General features: G+C 52.2%; 1 protein-coding gene across 2 annotated transcripts in view; it reads left to right on the top strand.

The window, feature by feature from the left end:
* The window catches only part of PRKCB (protein kinase C beta), a gene marked incomplete at both ends in the record, with an annotated part of 74,370 nt that overhangs the window by 21,426 nt on the left and 32,671 nt on the right, over positions 1–20,273 (top strand). For both annotated transcript variants that reach the window (XM_079542872.1, XM_079542871.1), the window contains 3 exons: positions 10,016–10,098; positions 17,192–17,303; positions 18,099–18,227. In XM_079542872.1, coding sequence (XP_079398998.1) covers positions 10,016–10,098; positions 17,192–17,303; positions 18,099–18,227 — 324 coding nt within the window. The remainder of the gene's footprint in view (positions 1–10,015; positions 10,099–17,191; positions 17,304–18,098; positions 18,228–20,273) is intronic.

Genomic DNA, 20,273 nt, shown 5'->3' with positions numbered 1-20,273 from the left:
AGAGCCAGTTTCAGAGTCCAGTCCATAAACCACCTGGCTGAGAGGTTCTGGAGGGTGACTCCAGTGTTCCTGGAGGTCAGCAGAGAATAAAGCAGCATTTCTGGCCAAGGGAGCTCGGGAAATGCCTCATTCGTGTATGAGCTCTGTACCCTAAATAGAATATCTGAAGGAAATGACTTTTTTATCATGCAGCATGTGCTCAGCATAAATTCTTGCTTTGGTGTTCAGAATCAAACAGCAGCTCAGTGTCTGAATCTCCAGTGCCATGAAAGATGAGTTTTAGGATCAGAGCCACGAAGCCTGCTGGCCAGTGTCCATGGGCATGAGAAAGCTCTCTGCTTGGGCAGGCTTCAGTAGTGCTCCCGGTTCAGGAAGATACCGCAGTGCGTTTGGGACAGGCTCACTTGGCACCAACTCGTTTAGGCAGATACACCCACCAACCCCAATGCCTGAATGCGGATGGGTCCAGGAGCAGCCGCTGCCTCTGCACCTCCCCGCATGCCTACAGTGAGAGCAGTGCTATCTGAGCACTGCTGCTTAATGACCCTGCTCTCTGGCGTTGGATGCCAGACAATGCTCAGAACATCTCTTATTTAAGAGAGGGATAAGAGGAAGAAAAAAGGCAAGTGAAGTTTTCCTCTCTGTTTTGGAGATAAGTGACAAAATTCAGCTTAAACTGAGTTATATTATTATTGGCACTTTGGGGACTGGGTTTTTATCTTCCTTGAGCAGGATTAATATGTTCTTACAGCAAGAAACAAGGCTTCAAAGCCAGCCAGCAGCCGTCTCCCAGGGCTGTGTGTGTGCAGTGACAGGGATGCACCAGGACCACCATCTCCTCAGTGCCCACTCCCATCCTGCAGGGACACCTTGCCATATTTCTGCCTCCTCCGCAGAGTCCGACCCGGCGTTTCAATTACAATATCAAATTACCAGGTCACTGCAGTTAAAGTAGGCTGCCAAGTTTTTAATGATCTTCTCTTTCTTGTCATGTGCTGCGTTGTTTGTTTTTTTTTTTCTTTTTTTTTCTTTTTTTTTTTCCAAGCCTCTTTTCCATCTCTGTGCTTCTAATTGAGCCCATCTGTAACCCAACACAAGGCAGCACTGAGCAGCACCAGGCGACTGCGTAAGTGTGCCCCAGGTCGGGCTTTGCTCAGCACTGATCCTCTGGGGTTCCTGCAGCTCCTAGCACTTCCATACCAAACCCAGAACTCATTTCTAAGATGATTTAATCTGGTCCCCAGGGACCACGATTGATCACACAGCTGCCATCCAGCGAGACTGCACCAGGCTGAGAGCTAGGTGGGAAGAGGAACCTGATGAGGTTCACCAAGGGCAAGTGTAGCATCCTACACCTGGGGAGGAATAGCCACATGCATCAGTACAGGCTAGAGACTGAGCTGCTGGAAAGGAGTTCTGTGGAGAAGAATCTGGCTGTCCTGGTGGCCAAGAAGGACTAGTGGTGGCCTGGTTGATCACAGGGTGATCAGGAGCCAGCAGTGTGCCCTGGTGGCCAAGAAAGCCAAAGGGACCCTGGACTGCATTGCACAGTGAGGCCAGCAGGTGAGGGAGGTGATCTTCCCTTCTGCTCTGCCCTGGGGTGGCCACACCTGGAGCACTGCACCCAGTGCTGGGCTCCTCAGGTACTGACAGACAGGAAACTGCTGCAGAAAGCCCAGCGGAGGGCTGCAAACCACCTGGATGTGTTCCTGTGCAACCTGCTGCAGGGGGCCTGCTGTGGGGGATGGACTGAGGGAGTTCCAGAGGTTCCTTCCAAGCCCAAAGTGTCCCCGGGCATGGCTCTGAGCACCAGCACTGTCCTGCTCCTCGCAGCCCTGTCCCCACAGGTTGAGGCAATGCGCTGCAGTAATGGAGGCTCTTGGCTTGTGCTTTGAGAAACAGGTTAGGGGGATGTTAACGCTGAAAGAAACAAATTCCAGCTTGAAAAATTACCTGTTAGTGTTGTGGCACTGTGCCACCTGGCTATAATTAAAGAGCAGAGCCGAGTCTGTTTCCCTCCTGTTCATTCAGGGCATCTGTCAGGGCCCACGCGTGGGCAGTTGCGCTGCGGGCTCAGTTCCCCCTGCTCTGTGCGTGGGTCCCTGAAACAGCACTGGCACGGGGAGCGTGGGGGGAGCACATGGGGTGCAAGGAGAACACGTGGGAGGCTTTGCCCTCATCACTCCGAGCCCCTCAGTGGGTGCTGGGTGCGGGTCTCCACTCCATGAGGAGCTTTTGGCCACCCCTTGAGGTGCTGGGGTGAGGCTGCAGGGAGCAGTGTTTGTGCTCCCCACAGCTTTTATGTCCTTAGCAGCTCAGGAAAGGTGCAGGAGCTCGTTCCCATGCCCCCGGTGCAGGAGCCCCTGCCAGCAGTCAGAGTGAGGCTCCGGGTGTTTATGTCTCATGCAGTGGGAGAATGGAGATCGCTCCCCAACCTGAGCTCTAATGCAGTCATCGGCCCCTTCCCCGCCCACACCTATCCTATTGCCGGGGATGATTGATGTTCCTCATCCCGCCTGGCTTCATTATGTTCATTGTCATGCAGAGTGTGTTGTCGATTCACGCCTGGTATTTCATATAAAAGCTGCAGACTTTTTTCTTTTTTTTGAGTGTTTTGTTCATATGTACTGAAATCCTTCTAATAGTGCATGGCTGGGCTCAAAATATTTAACCCCTCTAAATAAAAAATGAACATTAAAAACGTCTGCTTTAGAAATGAGCAGAGAGTGGCCCTCCCCCTGTGCTTCGGCACAGCTGCTGGGGGCTGCCTGTGTGTGCAGAGCGCTGCGGGTGCGTGTTTGCTTCATCCTGGTGGCGAGCAGCTGCCCCTGGAAGCTGGAAATACTGCTGTGCCCAGTGCAGCACCCACATAGTGACAGGCAGCAGTCGTCCTCGTTTGGGAGCCACGTGGCGACCAAAGGATGAGGAGGAGCCCACAGTGTTTTTAAGAGCCTTCCAGAGGAGCCCGCGGTGAGCGGAGCAGCCTGGATCCTGCCCACACAACCTCTCGGGACCTGCATGCGTTTTCCTTCCCATCCCCAGGAATCACCAACACAGGCACATTCCTGGCACAGTCCTCAGAGTGCTACAGTTTGCAGAGGGGTTGGGGCTGGGGAGGGCACCCTGCACTGCCCTGCAGAGCCCTGCACAGGGCTGGGGAGCTGCTCACTTTGACGATGCCAGCAGCTGCGGCGCGTGCCAGGCGGGAGCAATGGAGGCTGAATTATTCAGCCTGAAAGTGAATCTCTGTTACAGCTCCTTATGTGAGAGATGTTGATGAAGTATTTAAATTCTGAGCTCTGTAATGTAAAATTCATGTCTCTGTGGCTCTGGAGCTGCCGGTTGAGTGAGTGGTGCTGCTGACTGGGCTGCAGTAGCTGGGCCCTGGGGCTGGGGTCTTCCTGTAGCTCTGGGATCACAGCATCACAGGTCCGTTGGGATTGGAATGGTGTTCTAGTGCACCTCCAGACAAACCACCACGGCAGGCCCCCTGCAGCAGATTGCACAGGAACGCATCCAGGTGGTTTGCAGCCCTCCATTGGGCTTTCTCCAGCAGTTCCATGCCTGTCAGTACCTGAGGAGCCCAGCACTGGGTGCAGTGCTCCAGGTGTGGCCACCCCAGGGCAGAGCAGAAGGGAAGATCACCTCCCTCACCTGCTGGCCTCACTGTGCAATGCAGTCCAGGGTCCCTTTGGCTTTCTTGGCCACCAGGGCACACTGCTGACTGCATCACCCTAGGCACAGCTGGGTCTTGCAGCTGAGGTATGTGGTCCCTGCTCCCATGGCTGCCAGAGGACAACAAGCAGTGTTGGTTGGTTTCATAATGGCTGGGAGATTGTGTGGCTAAAAAAAAAAACAACATCACATTGCAGTGCCTGGTATTTCTGAAGGAAAACAGTTTTATCTTTTTGGCACTGAATGACAGCTTTCTCAGTGCTGATTTGAAAGGCTGGGCCTCTTCAAATCTGTAATGAAGGCTTCTTTGTATTGTTAGTGTAGAATTAACTGGGCTGATTAAGAGTTGCTTTCTTGGACTGAGAATCCCTTGTAGCTGCTTGGGCAGTTGGAGCCTTCTAGGGATGGTAAAGCTGGTGAGGTCTCTCTGGAGAGAAGCTGGCAGTCTTGCTCTTTTCTTCCCCTTTCCTTAAGAAAAACAAAACAAACACAAAACTTGTTCTTTAAGAAGCTGAAAACACACAGAAATGCCTTCTCCTGCTCCCTACCTCCTTTGCCTCTTGTCACCTTGGGTTGATGACATCATCATACACCCCCCATGTCCTATTGGCCCCTCAGCACCCCAAAGCCCTGTCAAGGATGGTGCCATCAGGCAGGCAGGCAGAAGCCCAGCCAGGAAGGGCTGGCCTGCCAGGATGGATGCATACTGGTAAGAAGATTGGGCTTGTGGGGCTTCTCCTGGAGCAGAAAAGCAAAAAATGCAGCATGGATATAATAGCAAAGCAAAATGAGTTGAAAAATGAAGAGAATTGTTCAAAACATGAAATGCTCAGATGCTGAGCAGCCCAGGGGCTCGGAGCAGGGGTGGTTTCCCTGTCCCTACCTCAACGTGTGCCCTCCTGGCAGCTCTCTGCAGCACAGAGCCCAGCAATCTCAGAGCACGTCCGCTCTCTCTGCATCTCTGGGGCTGGCGAGGGAAAAACCGCTGAAGTCTGATGGGGAATTAAAGATTTTTGTTGTGTTGTAAGGACTCCAGAAAGCTTTTAACCAAAGCTGGGGATTAAATCCAAACAGCACAAATTTTTAGCTCAGCTTCTCCTTATGCGCTCTAAGTGATTAAAAGCTGTAAAGCGCTGTCAGAAATTTAGGACTTCCCTTCCTGGAAGCCTTCTTTCCCCTTATTTTACAATTACCATGCTTCACTGACTTTGTTTGATGTACCAAGCCATACTTCTGAGTGCTGGAATGGGAAATGGTGGGCTGCTGCTGTACACTTGGGTGTGCGGTGAAGGCAAAGCCGGGCTAATGCATCTGACCTCGCAGTTGGCCCAGCGTAGGTGGATAAGCACAAAGCGCCTTTAAAAATACTTTTTTGTGTGTGCTATTTTGTTCTCTCCAGCTCCGATAATCAGAGCTGCAGCCCGTTCCCCAGATCTCTCGTTATTTACAAAGTGGAGGCATTATCCAAATGAGAGCTTCCACCGGGTTGCAGGGGAGCAGCAACGCACTGAGATGCGCTCAAAATAATCTTTGAGTTTCATGCTATTAGAACCATCTGCCCAAGTGAGGATCTGTCAGCTCTCCGGGGAGGTCCTTATCTCCTCGCTGGGGCTGATTTGGAGATGAGTTTTGGTCGGTCCTTGTTCTGTCTCTCTTAACTCTCCATCTGTCTGCTTTATTTGACATTCTGCATCTGGTGCCGTCCTGGGTGCCTTCAGAACTTTGCTCTGCCTAGAAGAGGATGACAAAGGGGACACGAGTTCTGGGAGAAGTGTTCTCGACCGGGAGCATCGAGGTGACTTCCCTGAATTATTCATTTTGCGAAGGGCTTGGGGAGAATTGATTAGCCCCTTCTTCAGAACAAGGAGTCCGTACAATGAAATTAGAAACAAATGGAGATCAAATAAAGGCAGCGCTGCTTTATGTGGCATCCAGTTGCTAGGCAGGGTTCATTCTTGCAGGAAGCCGTTTGTCATGGTGTCTGGGTTTTGAGGAGGGCTGGATACCTTCCTGCCAGCTAACTGCATTTCGTGTGGGAGATGAGGCTAATCAGATCCCATGTGGCAGGCTCTCAGCCAACGGTGTGCAGGCTCAGGGGCTGATGTACGGCATGCCCGGTGTGCTGCCTCAGTGGTCCCAGATGTTGCCAGCGCTGCATCCCAAAAAGCCAGCCTGGAAAAATGGGCTGCCAAAGCACCATTTCAGAGATCATGTGCCACCTCTGAAGAAGCATTCAAGGCCAGGTTGGATGGAGCCCTGGGCAGCCTGATCTAGTGATTGGCCATCCTGCCCTTGGCAAGGGAGTTGGAACTGCATGATCTTTGAGGTCTCTTCCAAACTAAGCCATTCTGTGATAAAGGAGCTGAGGGTGGAAGCCTGGACTGTCTGGGAGGTACCAGACACCTCTAGCAATGAGTGCACTTGGCCAAATGAAAGCTGCACTCCACGGTGCTGGCAGGGTCCTGCTGTTTCTGGGCTTTCCTGTTCCTGGGTTCCATGCATCTGGGCTGGCTTCCTTGGCAGCCTGAGTGCCAGGCTAAGGAGCTTAACGCTGCAATAGAGGGCATCTCCTGGGCTGAAGCTGTTGGGTTGAGGAAGGATTTTATATTCTAACAGCGAATCTTTCGGCATTGTTGTGTCTTTGGGCAAGCTGCCCAACTGTCTGCTGTTAGAAGCGCATCTGAATGGAGATAGAGCATGTGAGGTGAGGGATGTTGCATATGGCGGGGGAATTCATTTGCATTTGTTTACATTTTGTAAACAGAAGAAAATACCCCACATGAGCAGGAAGAGGTGTGCACAGGGATGTGGAGCCCAGGAGCCCTCTGTTCACTGTGACCAAATCTGCACCTTAATGTAAAGCCACTGCACCTTAACACACTGCTGCCTGCTCCTAGGGCTGCTGCCGGGCTGTGGGAGCGTCCTCCCCTCTCCCTGCACTTCGTGTAGTGCCAAGGGCTTTGCCCTCCCATTTTTACTTCTGCTGGAGGTCTCTTCATTAGTTTTCTCCTATTGACTCAAAAGACAACTGAATCATAGAACCATATAATGGTTTGAGATGGAAGGGACCTCTAATGGCCGTCTGATCCCACTCCCTGCACTGAGCAGGGACACCCACAGCTCCATCAGTGCTCAGAGCATCCAGCCTGACTGTGGCTGGGTGCAGGGATGGGGCACCGCCACCTCTCTGGGCACCCTGTGCCATTCCTCACCTCCCTTGGCATAAAGAACTTCTTCCTTATGTCAAGTCTAAATCTACCCTCTTTAATTTTGAGACCATTTCTCCTTGCTCTTCACACAGCCCATGCTATACCAAATATCACTGGTGTCTGTGATGCTAAAGGTAACCAGGGAGTGCTTCTACCTGCAGCTCATGGCAGCACTCCTGCACAGTGAGATCCCTGTATTCATCCCTCCTGCCATCACCAATGGCTCCTCTCTGCTGTGCTATCTTACAGCATCATTGCAAAGCGTGCAAGCCTATAACTGCTCCTAGCTGTGTGTTTTCTGTCCCTGTATACTGCTGCCCGCTCTGAGCCCGGAGGTCCCTCCTGTGGTGGAAGTGAAGCCAGACACGTGCTGTGCTCTTGGGATGTTTCTTAATGCATTTTTTTTGACTGTCGGGTTCTGTGATCCACGTGTGAAACTGCTTTATAGTTTTCTCGGGGATTTTTGAGCAGCGTTTTAGACAAAGAAGCCTCTTAGTAGCTTTGGGTTTTTTCTCTCCCTCAACCTTAACAACACCTTTAGTATTTTCTGTCCTCCCACCTTTTAAAATAAGAGTCTTTTCAGACATCTGAAAATATCCTATGCCACTGCGCTGGGGCAGCCCCATCCCTGTAGCTGCAGTGCTGCCACGAGTCCCAAACCTGCAGAGCTGCAGCACGCTGCCTTGTATGGGCTTTTATGTTCCTCACCTCCCCCAAGACAGTGATTTCTCCCCAGATGCCTGTAATGGAGATGGCACTGAAGAAGAACTTAGGGCCAACAAGCAGCTATGCGTTACACAGCAACAAATGGTAAAGGTTAATGTTTCATTTTTGTTGTGTATAAATGACTCAGGACGTTTGTAGCTCACCAGTGGGATTTGATAACTTTATTATCGTGTAATAAGATTTACAAATGAACTGTCTAATTAGCAACCTGGGAAAGCTGCTTCTTGTGCTGTAGTTTCTAAAGTGATGAAGATGCGGTCCTAAAGCTCTGCAGCAATGGAGTAGAGCGTGCTGCCCTTCAGCATGGTGCACTGCATCGGCCACGGGAGGAGCACCTCCCATCCCTGTGCCCCTGGGTAGGTGCACACGTGGGGTCAAGGCAGAATTAGAGCATAAGCTGCTGTACCTGATTAATTCTTTGGGCTGTTTTTCTGCAGAGATTGATTATTCCCCTAAGTGTGCATGAAATGTTTGCGTGGACCTTTTCAAGGCTTGCAGAGCTTCGTTTGAAGTGCTGGATGTAAATCCCCCACCACTGCAGTGAGCCTCCTGCTTGCTTTGGATGCGTAGGCGAGCGTTCCGCTTCATCATCATCAAATGGATTCTCCTTACAATCCGTATTAATATTGATTGCCGGGGAGCCCACTGCTCCTGCTGAACACTCAGTGGCCACAGAGGTGGCCCACGGTGGCCAGGGTACCATTTACTTAATTGAACAGTAGCGTGGAATGCTTTGCGGACGCTGCAATCATTTTTCCACTGGGATGGATAATGCCGTGTGTCTGCTGTTCGTTGGGTCCCTGCTCAAAGGGCAGGAGGTGTTAAGTGGGCACGTATATTTAATGCCTTCTTTAATAATTAAACTCTCTGATAAAACCTTAAAAGAATATGGCTGTAATAAAAACCTGGCATGCTTTTGAGCTTCCCAGGCATTGGCTTTCTGGTTTCTTGCCACCAGAAATGGGCGTTCCACCTGTGCTGAGGTTTCTCACAACCCCACAGTGTCTCTATGTGTTTGCAGCTGAGGTGAAGGACGCACAGATACAGCTGCTGCTCCCTCCTGCAGCCTCAGCTGCCCTGGTTTACCTTCCCCAGGCAGGAGCAGATAGTGATGTCCCCAGAGTGCAAATCTTTGCAGAAGCTGGGAAGGATGGAGCACCCCAGGATTTGCTTTTCTCTCCTTTCTCACTCTTCCATCCTGTTTGCATCCAGAAGCTCGTTAACATGGTGCAGGGGAATGCTATACAAGTGCAGCCCAGCAAAAATCCACCCCTCAGCTGAGCCCAAATCGCTGCTGCTGCAGCAGTGCTGCAGCACGGGCTCCATGGGGCTGCTGGGGGTTGTTGCAGGACAAATCTTTGCTAATACAGTTTTAATTTCTTCCTTCCTGCTTCCCAGATGCTTCTGTCTGTGTGTACTAATGACAGAAATGGTGAACAGTGTTTTCAAGAAAATATTTGTTTGGCTCAGAGAAGCAGCTCCTCTAAGGAAGGAGTTGTTGGCAGCTGTTGTGCCTCCCCAACCTTCTGTTTGTTCTTTGCATAATGAAAAATGTGAAAAGGAAAATGCATTTGAAACTGCATGGAGCAGGGTACACTGAGTGGATTGTGAACTTAATGGGAAACTTTGCTTGCTTTCTCTTTGTTCCTTAAGGAAAGTCCTATGTGAGTGCAATGGAAGTAGGCTTCATTTCTGTGCATCTCCATCTGCTGCCCATGCTCTGGTGCTCAGAACCATTTTTTCACATGCATCTCCTCTCTGCTGCACTGGAATGGGGACAGAGCAGCAGAAGGAGCACTGAGGTGTTTCCCAACCTTTAACTGTTTTGTGCTGAGTGGGGTCAGTGCTGCTGACGGGGCTTCCTGGTTCAGGGGTGCAGTCAGGGAGGTGGCACACGAGGACAAATTTCCTGCACTGCTCCCAGAACTCCAACTTTGTGATCTGTGTGCGTGCGAGGAGGGAGGAGTGCGTGTCTTCTGGTCTGGCAAATGGAGGCTGGGGAGCTGCTAAAGAAAAGCAGAGCTGTGGGAGGAATGTTGCCCACCTGTTCCCTTTGGTATAGCGTTCTGTTTTTGGACACACACACTCTGCAGCGCAGATGTCTGTGTGCGCCGGGCGCTGCCTCTCGTACATAGGTGACCTCAGCAAGCTCCAAGTGAGCGCAGAGGCACCCAGCCCCTCTCTGACATTCGTTCCATGTTTTCCTTCTGCTTAGTTTTCTGCTTTTAGTGTCTGACAGTCATCAATAAGGAAATCTGTAGCAGAACGTTAAATCTTAGCGAATCGTGCTCAGTGTCTGTGGTGCTGCTCCCCACAGATCAGATACAACCACGTTTCATGGCTCTGGGTGTGCACGGTTCAGGTCCCATCATGCAGCTCTGACGCTGTCCCTCTTCTCTCTGCAGTTTGCTGCTTCGTGGTGCACAAGCGGTGCCATGAGTTCGTCACCTTCTCCTGCCCCGGCGCAGACAAGGGCCCAGCTTCCGACGTAAGTATCTGCCCTGATGTTATCTTGGTGTCAATGCCCTGCCTGGGCCAGCTCCCACACTGTACTGCAGGCAGTTCCCCAGGGCCAACCTGGGGCCCCTCAGGAAGAGCAGGTATTGTTCTTCCAAGGGTCTGCTTCGTGTCATCCTGCAGGATTAATGTGCCCAGTGGTGTGCACGTTGGAGGAGCATTCCCTGCCCCCAGATTCCACCTGAATTAAATACTGCTCTTTGTTTTCAGGGGCCTGTAAGAAAGAAAGGGACAAGTTTGGCAGGGGCTGTTGTGATAGGACAAGGGGAAATGGTTTCAAACTCAATGAGGGGAGATTTACACTGGGTACAAGGAAGAAGTTCTTTATGCCAAGGGAGGTGAGGAATGGCACAGGGTGCCCAGAGAGGTGGCAGTGCCCCATCCCTACACACCCCCAGTCAGGCTGGACAGGGCTCTGAGCACTGATGGAGCTGTGGGTGTCCATGCCCAGTGCAGGGAATTGGACCAGACAGCCTTTAGAGGTCTCTTACAACTCAAACTGTTCTGTAGTGTTATAGTTTTTAGAAGGATGCAGCTCCTGGTCCATCCTGGTGCTTTCAACAGACCAGGACTCACTTAAGCTGCTCTGCGTAGCTCTGCCAGCGCGTTCCTGGTCTGTCCGACAGCTTTTGTGTTTTACTGTGGAGACTGGCTAATCTGGGGAACTGCAAGGAGAAAGAGCAAATTGGGGAAACTGTGGTGCACCAGAACTCTCACCTTTATAAATAGAAGCAGTGGGTGCAGGAAGTGCAGTGTGCTGCGGAAGGTAGAGTCTGCACAAGTGCTGTTGGTCACTCTGCCTAGAGCAGGGCTGGTGCTGGGATTTGGGGTTGTGGGTTTGGGATGTGCTGCTCACAAGCGTGGGGAAAAGCAGAGCTCTGGTGCTCTGTGCTGGTGGGGTAGGCTGCAGGGGCATGGAGCTGCTTTGCTTTTGTAGCTAGCCCAGGACCCAGTGGAACATTAAATCTGTGTGTGTAGCAAGGTGTTCCTCGCACTTCTCCTAGAGGTTGTCAGCTTGCAGAGATGCATGGCTGTCATGCACAATTTGATAAGCCCACTTTTATTTCCACTTCCCACTAGACAATTAGTCAAGATCTTCTGTTATGTTGGTTTTTTTTTTAATTCCCCACTGGCACTCTGCATGTGCCTATCACTTTTCCTGCTGAAGGCTTTCTGCTCTGCAGGGACTGCTGCTAATTGCAGTGTATTGGAAGCTATTGAACCTTACAAATTAGTTAGTGGAGGGGAAAAGGAGATGTAGCACAGATGCCAACTGAAGAGACCCGAACACTGGGTACCCAAATTCTCTATTGGTCCCTTACCATTCTATATGGGGCTGGAGCTGAACAGGGGCTGCTGTACTTTGTCTGACCCCAGAGCACCCAGGGGTGTCATCCCCAGCCCAAGGGATAGCAGTGTCCCCTGCCTGAGTCATGCAGTGCTGTGATGGCTTTGCAGCATGCAATTTCTCTGCAGCACATTGCAATTACACCCATAGGGATGAGGAGGGAGTGAGTTCTGCCCCTATTGCTCTGGGTGGTTTCACTGCTGCTCTATGAAGTGAGAGCCTGACAGGAAAAAAAGCAAGGAAAACTGGAGAAAGTATGGGGAAGTGTGATAAAAGGGGATTTACACTCTGCCCTTTGCTCAGTAAGGAGGGCTAGCAAGCTATCCCATGTGCACACCCACGCCAGGTTCCTCTGCATGGTGCTACTGCACAGCACACAGAGCTGCAGCCCCCAGGGTGGCTGTGCAGCACTGCTACTGCTGAGTGATGTCACACAGTGAGATGCCCTCAGCCACATGGCTGAGCTCTATCGTCACACGTTCTCTGTTCTCTGTCATCTGGAACTCTAAAGATGGCAGTGAGACCTGCTTGCACCCTGCAGACATGGCTACAAAAGATATATGTCATAGATATAAACATATATACATTTAGGAACATATTCAGATATTTGTGCATAGGGATCTGAAAACTTACGAGGCTGCTGCAACTGGAGGGGGGTGCTGCAGAGCCCAGATGCTCCCACCCTATTATCCCCCTGTGCTGGGGGCTGCTGGAGGCACAGAGGGTAGCAGCTCTTGCTAGAGAAGACCTGCTTGCTTTCTCCTCCCAAGCAAACCTGAAACCCACCAGGCTCTGGGTGCTGCTGTTTGTGCCATTTGCTTTAGTTCTGGGGGCTGCAGGTAAAAGCCAGGCAGCACAAGTTGGGGGTGCAGCTGGGCATGGCTCCGCAGCACTGCTCGCGGGTCACGGCGCTGCAAACCGTGCCCGTCACAATGCAAAAATAGCAGGAAGGTGCCAGCAAATGTGATTGCAGCAGAGCTGGAATGAGGGACCCTGAGATGCTGAAAGCACTTAACCTTGCTCAAGGAAAATGAGGCTTGGCAGCAGCAGCGTGGGGCGGGCTGTGCTCCAGGTGCCCCTGCTGCGTGGTGTCAGGCACAGACAGCCTGCCCAGCTGGGCGCTGTGCACATCCTCGCCCAGCAGCTGGCCAGCAGCGAGCAGGAGAGCAGCAGGTGATGGGAAATGCTGTGCCCGTTTCTGCACGCTTCTGACTGTGGGCTCTTGCTGTGCTTTCTCCTGAGCAGCCTTGTCCAAGCTGGAGTGAGAAGAAGGAACAGGGAGCACCCAGTGCCCAGTCCTGCTCCCGGTGCACGGCACTTCTCTGCTGCGTTCTGCCGGCCCAGTGGCCCTCCAGTTATTGGTGGGCAGCCTCTGCCTGCCAAGGGGAAGGTTTGAAAGAAATCCAAATTGCCCCTTTGTAAGAGGCACCTGGTACAGGGATGTGCACAAAGGCCCTTGATCAAATCATCTGCTGTTTGCTGTTATTGCCACGTGAGTGCTGCTGCTGTGCTCCTTGGGCAGACAGGTAAATGCTGCCCAGCTGCTGTCAGATTATTAATGCATTATTTCTGAAAATAGAGAGAGGTGTGCAGATGCTCAGGGCTTAAGACAGGCAGCAAAAATGGCCTTTTTGTCATGTTGGCTTTTTTTTTTTTTTTGCCCTTTAGTAGAGCTTTCGTTCATACACCTGGATGGCTGTCAGCTAGGATTTAACTGGGGAATGTTGCAGGGCAAACACTGTTGGTTCTGCATGGGGAATCAGGCTGCTTACAGCAGCCTAATCCTGAAGGAGCTTTGAATAGAGAGACAGCAAACTATTCCAGCAAGTAGCAGTGCCCTGCCTGCAGCAGGACTGGCTGGGGATGGGGGCTTCACTGCGAGCTGCTGCAAAGCTCAAGCTGAGCTTTCCTCTGCGCTGTTGCTAACAGCCATGGCATGAATCCAGAGCGACCTGTAGTTATATCAAACACTGATAGGATCTAGGTTGTAATAATTTTAGCTATGCTTTTTTTAGTCTGCGGAGCAATCTGGTAACTGTCATTCCTTTGACAAATACTAATTCCCAATTAAATCTTGCAGAAAGAATGAGTTTAAATTATTGCAGTTGTTTAAGCCTCACAGAGGGTTCTTCATTACAGTGGGCCACGTGGCTGCTGCTGAGCTGGAAAGGGAAGAGGTCCTCTCCCCATGGTGGCACTGGTGGTGACATCCCTGCCCCAATCTGCACTGGCTGCAAGGCAGTGTGCTGAGCTGGGAGCACACGAGCAGCAGAGTCAGCCAGGAGCAGTTGTGTTTGATCTGGTGGTGTCTGAAGCTCCCAAGGAATGTGTGTGCTTAACCTTGCAAAGCCAAAAGGCACAAGCCCTCCATCCAGGAGAGGGAGAGCAGCTCTAATTGCGTGTTGATGGGGCATGTTAAGTGAAGGGATGTAATTGCTCCTTACAGTGCAGACCAACGTTGTCAGTATAATTGCTGGGGCTGAGGTTGTGGGGTTGTTTTATGTTGCACTGTACTGAAGTCATGGCCAGGAACTTGTGCTTTTGATGTCTGAAGATGTGATACAGTGGTCTGTTTTGCCCATCAGTTCCGCAGCACTGGGAGCTGAGGACGGTGGTGTTTATACCACTTACTTCTCCAATTAAGTCCAACTGTGTGCAGCACTGAGCTCTGGGGTGCTGGGATTGCAGCCATGTGCTGGGCTCAGGCTCTCCTGCCTTGCAGCTTTGGTTTTGACATGGTTTTTGCATTAATGCTGTTGAAGCCCTTATCAACACCATGGTACTGAAGCATGCTGCTCTTCATTACAAGCTCTGGCGCTCCAGTGCTCTGCTTGTAGCAGGCAGAGCTCGCGTGCCCGTTCAAGCTGAAGTTCTTTGAAATATGGCAAGGTCTCCAGGAGCTGAAATCAGGCATGTATAATGTAATGCAGTTGGCAAACCTAATTATAGCTGGAGCTATTAGTAGAATGCATAATTATTTAAATTGTAGACAAAATAATCATTAAAATGACCTTCTTTGCATTATCCTGCTAAAGGTCACCCAATCACAATGCATTAATAAATATCAGAGTTGCTCCAGGAATAAAGAAGGCCAGCGCAGTTTCATTCTGATTTTGCATTTTATTTTTCCAGCTCCTGTAGCTTTGGGAAAGGGTTTCTGTGACACTGCTGTGTGCCTGTGCTCACTGCTGATTGCAAGCAGCTTCGTCTTTGTCTTGGGCTCCTCCGTTCCTGAAAATCTCCACAATTGTTTGTACTGCAGAAAGGGTTGATGCTGCTTGCTTTTAGAGGAGAGAAGCTTCATGGGAATGTGAGAGCTGTGGGACCCACAGGTGTTTTAGCAGCAGAAGCTGTACCAATAGCATCAGTGTATGCACAGTGCCCTGCTCACACCCCATTGCCGGGTGCCACGCTGCAGCTCACAGCAGGGTGCAGGGACTCCCCCAGGTGTGTCACCCCCCAGCCCTCAGTGCAAGGCTGTCGGCAGCACCCTGCCCCTCCGGCAGCCCTGTTCTGCTCCAGCCCCATGCTCTTCCAGCCTCTCTGCAGCTCACTGCTTGCTTTTCTCCTGCTAATTAACTTCTCCATCTCCCGGCGGGTGCCATCTGCCCCTCGTGTGAGGGCACATGCAGCTCCGGCAGGTGCAGACGGCCGGTGACAGCTCCTGCGGGATGAAGATGTATCCACACTGCTCCCTCCCAGCACCTTCTGCTGCTTCCCTGGCTCTGCGGAGCCGAGCTTGCTCGTCTGCCATCCGCACATGGCTCCAGCCCTGCAGTTTGAGCAGCTCTGCTCTGAGCTGCCGAGGAATGCTGCCTCGGGCAGGCTCTGCCTGCTGGGTGCCATGGCCGTGCCTGGGGGCTCCATGCATGCTTCTGCCCTGAGCAGTGAGGGACTTCTAGGTCACTCTTGAGTGCATGGCACCATCCCAAAGCGTCGTGCTGAAGCAGGGCTCTGAGGAGCTGGAAATTAATAGTCGAGGTACCAGAACGCCTGGCCCCAAGTCTGTGCCACCTTGTCTGGGTTGGACAGCTCGGCAGGAGAGGTCACAGCCTCTTGCTGACACCCTGGTGACATTTCTCAGTGCTCCCAAGGGAACACTGTCTGTTCTGTCCTTCAGGGCCAGCTCTGCTCTAGTGGGAGGGAAGGAGGAGCAGATTTTCTTTTCTTGGCAAACTTCGTTGTAAGTGTTCTTGCTTGAAGTCTCTCAGCATCTGCATGCGCAGGGATCTCGTCATCTCTGTCTCCATGGTGCAAAAATAGTCTCTCCGTGCAGAGACTTCAGCCCTGCTTGAAAATGATCCCCAGAACACCCAGTTCTGGCATGTTCCGCAGCATGGGGAAGGGGAGGCAGTGCCTCCTGCTCTGTGCACTCAGAGCTCAACTGCACAGCTCTAAGCTGCTCCTCCATCACCTACAGTGCTGTGTGGGGCTCAGTCCCAGCTGCTTCCAGGTCCCTGTAACACCCCCAGGGTGGCAACTGAAGAGGAGCCCCCGGCACCTGGAGATGAGCTTGGTTTGCTCTGAGCAGGGGCGTGGGAAGCTGCTGTGAATGTGCCCGCAGGTCCCTGTGTGCTGCGTGCTTGTGTTTTCCACCTCTGACTTCTTTGAAACTCCCACTTCCAGAGGGAATTTAAAACCATTTGCATTGAGGTGGAAGCTGCCTCACTTTGCAATGAGCTTGTGTCTTATTTTATGAATGACTAAAGCTTTTGGTTGCCTAAACAGGAATGTCTCTTTCCAGAAGGGAACACAGGAACTGCAGCACTTGGGGGCGGCTTCCTGCCCGTGCAACACTTCAGGGCTCAGTGGCACACGGCTCCTGCTGTATTCACACTATTACCCACACTGGGTACCCTGCAGGGCACAGCCAGGGGCAGCCTGAGGCCCCGGTACCACAGCTCAGCTCTGTGCTGGCTCAGAGCTTTGGGGATGCAGAAGGTTTCTGCCTGTGGGCTGTTCCCCATCAGCGTGTGGAAACTTTCGGGTGCACTGTGCCCATATCTCTGTGGGTCCCTGTTCCACGCTGCGCTGTGGGAGCACCCGGTGCTCTGTGCCAACAGGAGGTTCAGTTGGGGCAGCACGTGGGATGCTTCCAGCTCGCAGTACAATGGGTTTGCTGGAGCATGTACCTATTCCGTTGCACTTAGCGGGTGGAATTAAATGCAGCTCAATTACCAGTCCATCCTTCTGGTATCGCTCAAGTTATCTGTGACACTGAGAAAGAACAGAGAATCTCAGTGGTTAGTGCAGCTAAAAGCTTCAGTACCTGGAGTGCTTGGACAATTCATTTAAGGGAGGGTGCTGTATAGCCGTGCCACAGCTCTGTTCTGCCTCCACTCTTTATTTATTTACATACCTTGCAGTGCCCTGCCAAGCTCTGTCCTGGTGCCTGGGCACCTCTCCAGGCTGTCAGCTCAAATGGCGGAGCTGGGAGCCATGCCTCATCCCAAGCCCCAAGCAATTAACCTGAGATGGAATTAAGCCGGGCAGTGCCTGCCATGGCCTCACCCTGCATCCACCCTCAGGCGGGAGATTTCTGAACTTGGTGCCTTTGGAGTAGGGGGGGCTCGCTGACCCCCAAAGCAGTGGGGCTCTCACAGAGATGGTTGCTAGGAAGTCCTAATACAGACAGAAATCAGGGCACTGTGGTGTGTGCACTCCTGACTGATCTTTGGAGCGGGTTTATAATCTTCATCTTTTATTTCCCTCCTAGGATCCCCGAAGCAAACACAAGTTTAAAATCCACACATACTCCAGCCCCACCTTCTGCGACCACTGTGGCTCGTTGCTGTATGGCCTCATCCACCAGGGGATGAAATGTGACAGTAAGTAGTGGTGCAGCGGGGACAGAACGGGAGAGGGGGGTCAGCACCCCCGGAGGGGGGACAACATGAGTCTGTAGGGTGCAGGGAGCTGGGGGAGCTGAACAGGGAGGAGATAGCGTGAAAGGAGAGGGAGTAGGGTAGGAGAGAGACTGGTTATTTTCCGAGTCAGTCTTGTGCAGTCCTATTTAAAATGACTGTGAACATACAGCGTCTGCTTACGCCGTCTGCGGGGAGCAGCACACCCCGGTACTTACCATGTGCTGGCATCCTCATAAATATAGAAGCTTGCTGTCTGTTATGGGAACAGCATATTCATTATCACCTTTAAAATGTTACCAAGTAGAAAGGGATTGGTTTAAATGATCTGTGTATGGGTAAAGCTGTGGGGGTATTTGGTGCCCTTTTTGTATTCCTGGTGAATCCAGCTGAATTGCCAGTGCTGCACTGCGGTGGGGTGGAAGAGAAATAGAATCACAGAATTGTTTGCATTTGAAGGGACTCTAAAAGGCCATCTGATCCCACTGCCCTGCCTTGAACAGAGACATCCACAGCTCCATCCGGTGCTCAAAGCCCCATCCACAGTCTGCAGAGCTGGGGCACCACCACCTCTCTGGGCACCCCAGGAAATGGGAATGATGACTAAAAGCCCTGCAGCCCGTGTAGGCATGGGAAGGAGGAGGGGGGACACGCCTGCACAGCACCCACAGCCTCAGGGCTCTGGTTGGGTTTGGGGTCTGTTTGCTATGAACCCACCCCAGAAGGGGGGGCCAAGCAAACCTCTCTTCTCTCCCGCAGCCTGCATGATGAACGTGCACAAGCGCTGCGTGATGAACGTCCCCAGCCTGTGTGGGACCGACCACACCGAGCGCCGGGGCAGGATATACATCAGGGCCGACATCGAGAAGGACGTGCTGACTGTCGTGGGTACGTGTGGCACGGGGGTGAGGCCAGGTGGAGGGTGGGAAGTCCCTCCGATCAGCACCGTGAAAATGCGTTGCTTGGTTCGTGCTGTCCATGAGATACGAACGCCTCTTTCCCGTCATCTCTCGGTGCCGTTCGCACAGCGGCCCCCAGCGCCCCAATCCCGGTGCGCCGCTCCCGGTGCTCAGCGCGGCGCTCCGCTGCCCTCTGCCGGGCTCTGTGCCCCCCAGCCGCAGCTTTGTGACAGAGGGCTGTCCCTTCTCAGAGGGCTTTGGCCACCAATATTTCGCAGAGTTAGGGAAGTATTAAGGTTGGCAATGACCTTTAAGGTCGCCAAATCCAACCACGACCCATCCCACCGTGCCCACTAACCATATCCCTCAGTGCCACATCTCCACCGTTCTTGTGACAGTGATCCCAGCACCACCCTGAGGAGCAGTGCCAGTGCCTGACAGCTCTTTTGGAGAAGAAATGTTTCCTAATATACAGTCTGAGCCACCAGACACAGGGAGGGCTGACCCAACCCAATGTCACACCTGGGCTGGGGCGGATGGACGCTCAGAACTCACAGCCCCACAAGCACAGAAGCTCCTGGCATGGGTTGCCATTCTCATGATGCTGGAGGCATGGCAGAAACTCCCTCAGCCTCTTCTGTGCAGCTGGAATTTCTTCAGTTAGATTTGAAAGACGGTTTTATTTCTGGCCCATTATGGAGGTGTTGGTGAAAACATGTCATCTGTTGGCTTTTCCAGAAAGGCAGGGAAATGTACTGTGCTCCCCAGCTCTGCTGCATGGCTAATGAAGGAGTGGGAGCACTTTGAGAGAGGAGAGACTCTGTGCACTCCCTGCTAAGCTCCTTCCTCTCCGCCCAGGCAGGTGAGGCCTTGGGCTTCTTGGTCCTAGATTTGAAGGGGAGGTGGAAATGTCTGCTCAGACCCGAGCAAATACATCCCTGGTCTTTGGGAGCCGCCAGGAGCCCTGCTGGTGTCTGCGTTGAGTCAATTCCAGGGAGTCAGCAGAGATTTCCTTTGCCTCAGTGACTGTTTGCTTAAAGAAGAAACAAGCTTCAGATAATAGCTGGGTTTGTGCTGTGTTTTCAGCAGGGAGAGGGCAGATCCTGCAAAAGTGGGAGCGAGCTGAGCATGGTGCCTCTGGGGGCACACAAGTGTGGCTGGAGGCAGTCTCCCCAAACCCATTGCTTTCCTTAGCGATAAATCTAAAGCCCCCCCTGCTGCCAACCTCAGAGATTCACCACCTTTCCCAATCCCGCATGTTCTCCCTGCTGCCAGCTCTGTCAGCTCAGTGCAGAGCACCAAAGGTCCTGCAGCCGAAATGCAACCAGAGAGAGGCAGCAGTGCTGCCCATCATGGCAATGGGCATCAGGGTTATAAAATCATAGAATCATTTGAGTTGCAGGGGAACTCTGAATGCTGCATAGTGCCACTCCCTGCACTGAGCAGGGACACATCAGTGCTCAGAGCCCCATCTAGCCTGACCATGGGTATCTGCAGGGATGGGGCACCTCTCTGGGCACCCTGTGGGCCTTGCTGCCCTTACCATAAACAACCTTTTCCTCATATAGCCTGAATCTCCCCTCTTTTAGTTTGAAACTATTTCCCCTTGTTCCATCACAGCAGATCCAGCTATGGAGTCTGTTCCCTTCTTTTTTACAGCCTTCATTTAGGTACTGAAAGACCACTCACATCTGTGAGAAAGGATGCTGTGCCATGCGGGCATCAGCTATTTTCCAGGAGCTGTGGCTGATGTCTGTGCGCCTTTGGTCCCTGGCTGCAGGGCACGATGCAGGTCCCGCTGCTGGGGCCAGATCCCTGTCCTGGCAGCTGTGCAGAGCCCATGTCCAGATGCAGTGCCGCTGTGGCACAGAGCATTGCAAATGGAGTAGGAAACAAAGGTCTCTGGTGCGTGCAGCTGGGCAGCAGCGAGTGCCTGCAGGTGGCAGCATGGGCACGCGCTGGAGCTGAGGAGTGCCGTGCTTTTGCTTTTGCATCAATTTAAATTTACGGGGCTTTGAGGAAATATTTTGGTATT

Source organism: Tetrao urogallus (assembly GCF_951394365.1).
Source record: "Tetrao urogallus genome assembly, chromosome: 15".
NCBI classification, from domain to species: domain Eukaryota; kingdom Metazoa; phylum Chordata; class Aves; order Galliformes; family Phasianidae; genus Tetrao; species Tetrao urogallus.
The sequence above is the reverse complement of the archived record's forward strand: the minus strand, read 5'-3'. Positions and strand labels throughout refer to the sequence as shown.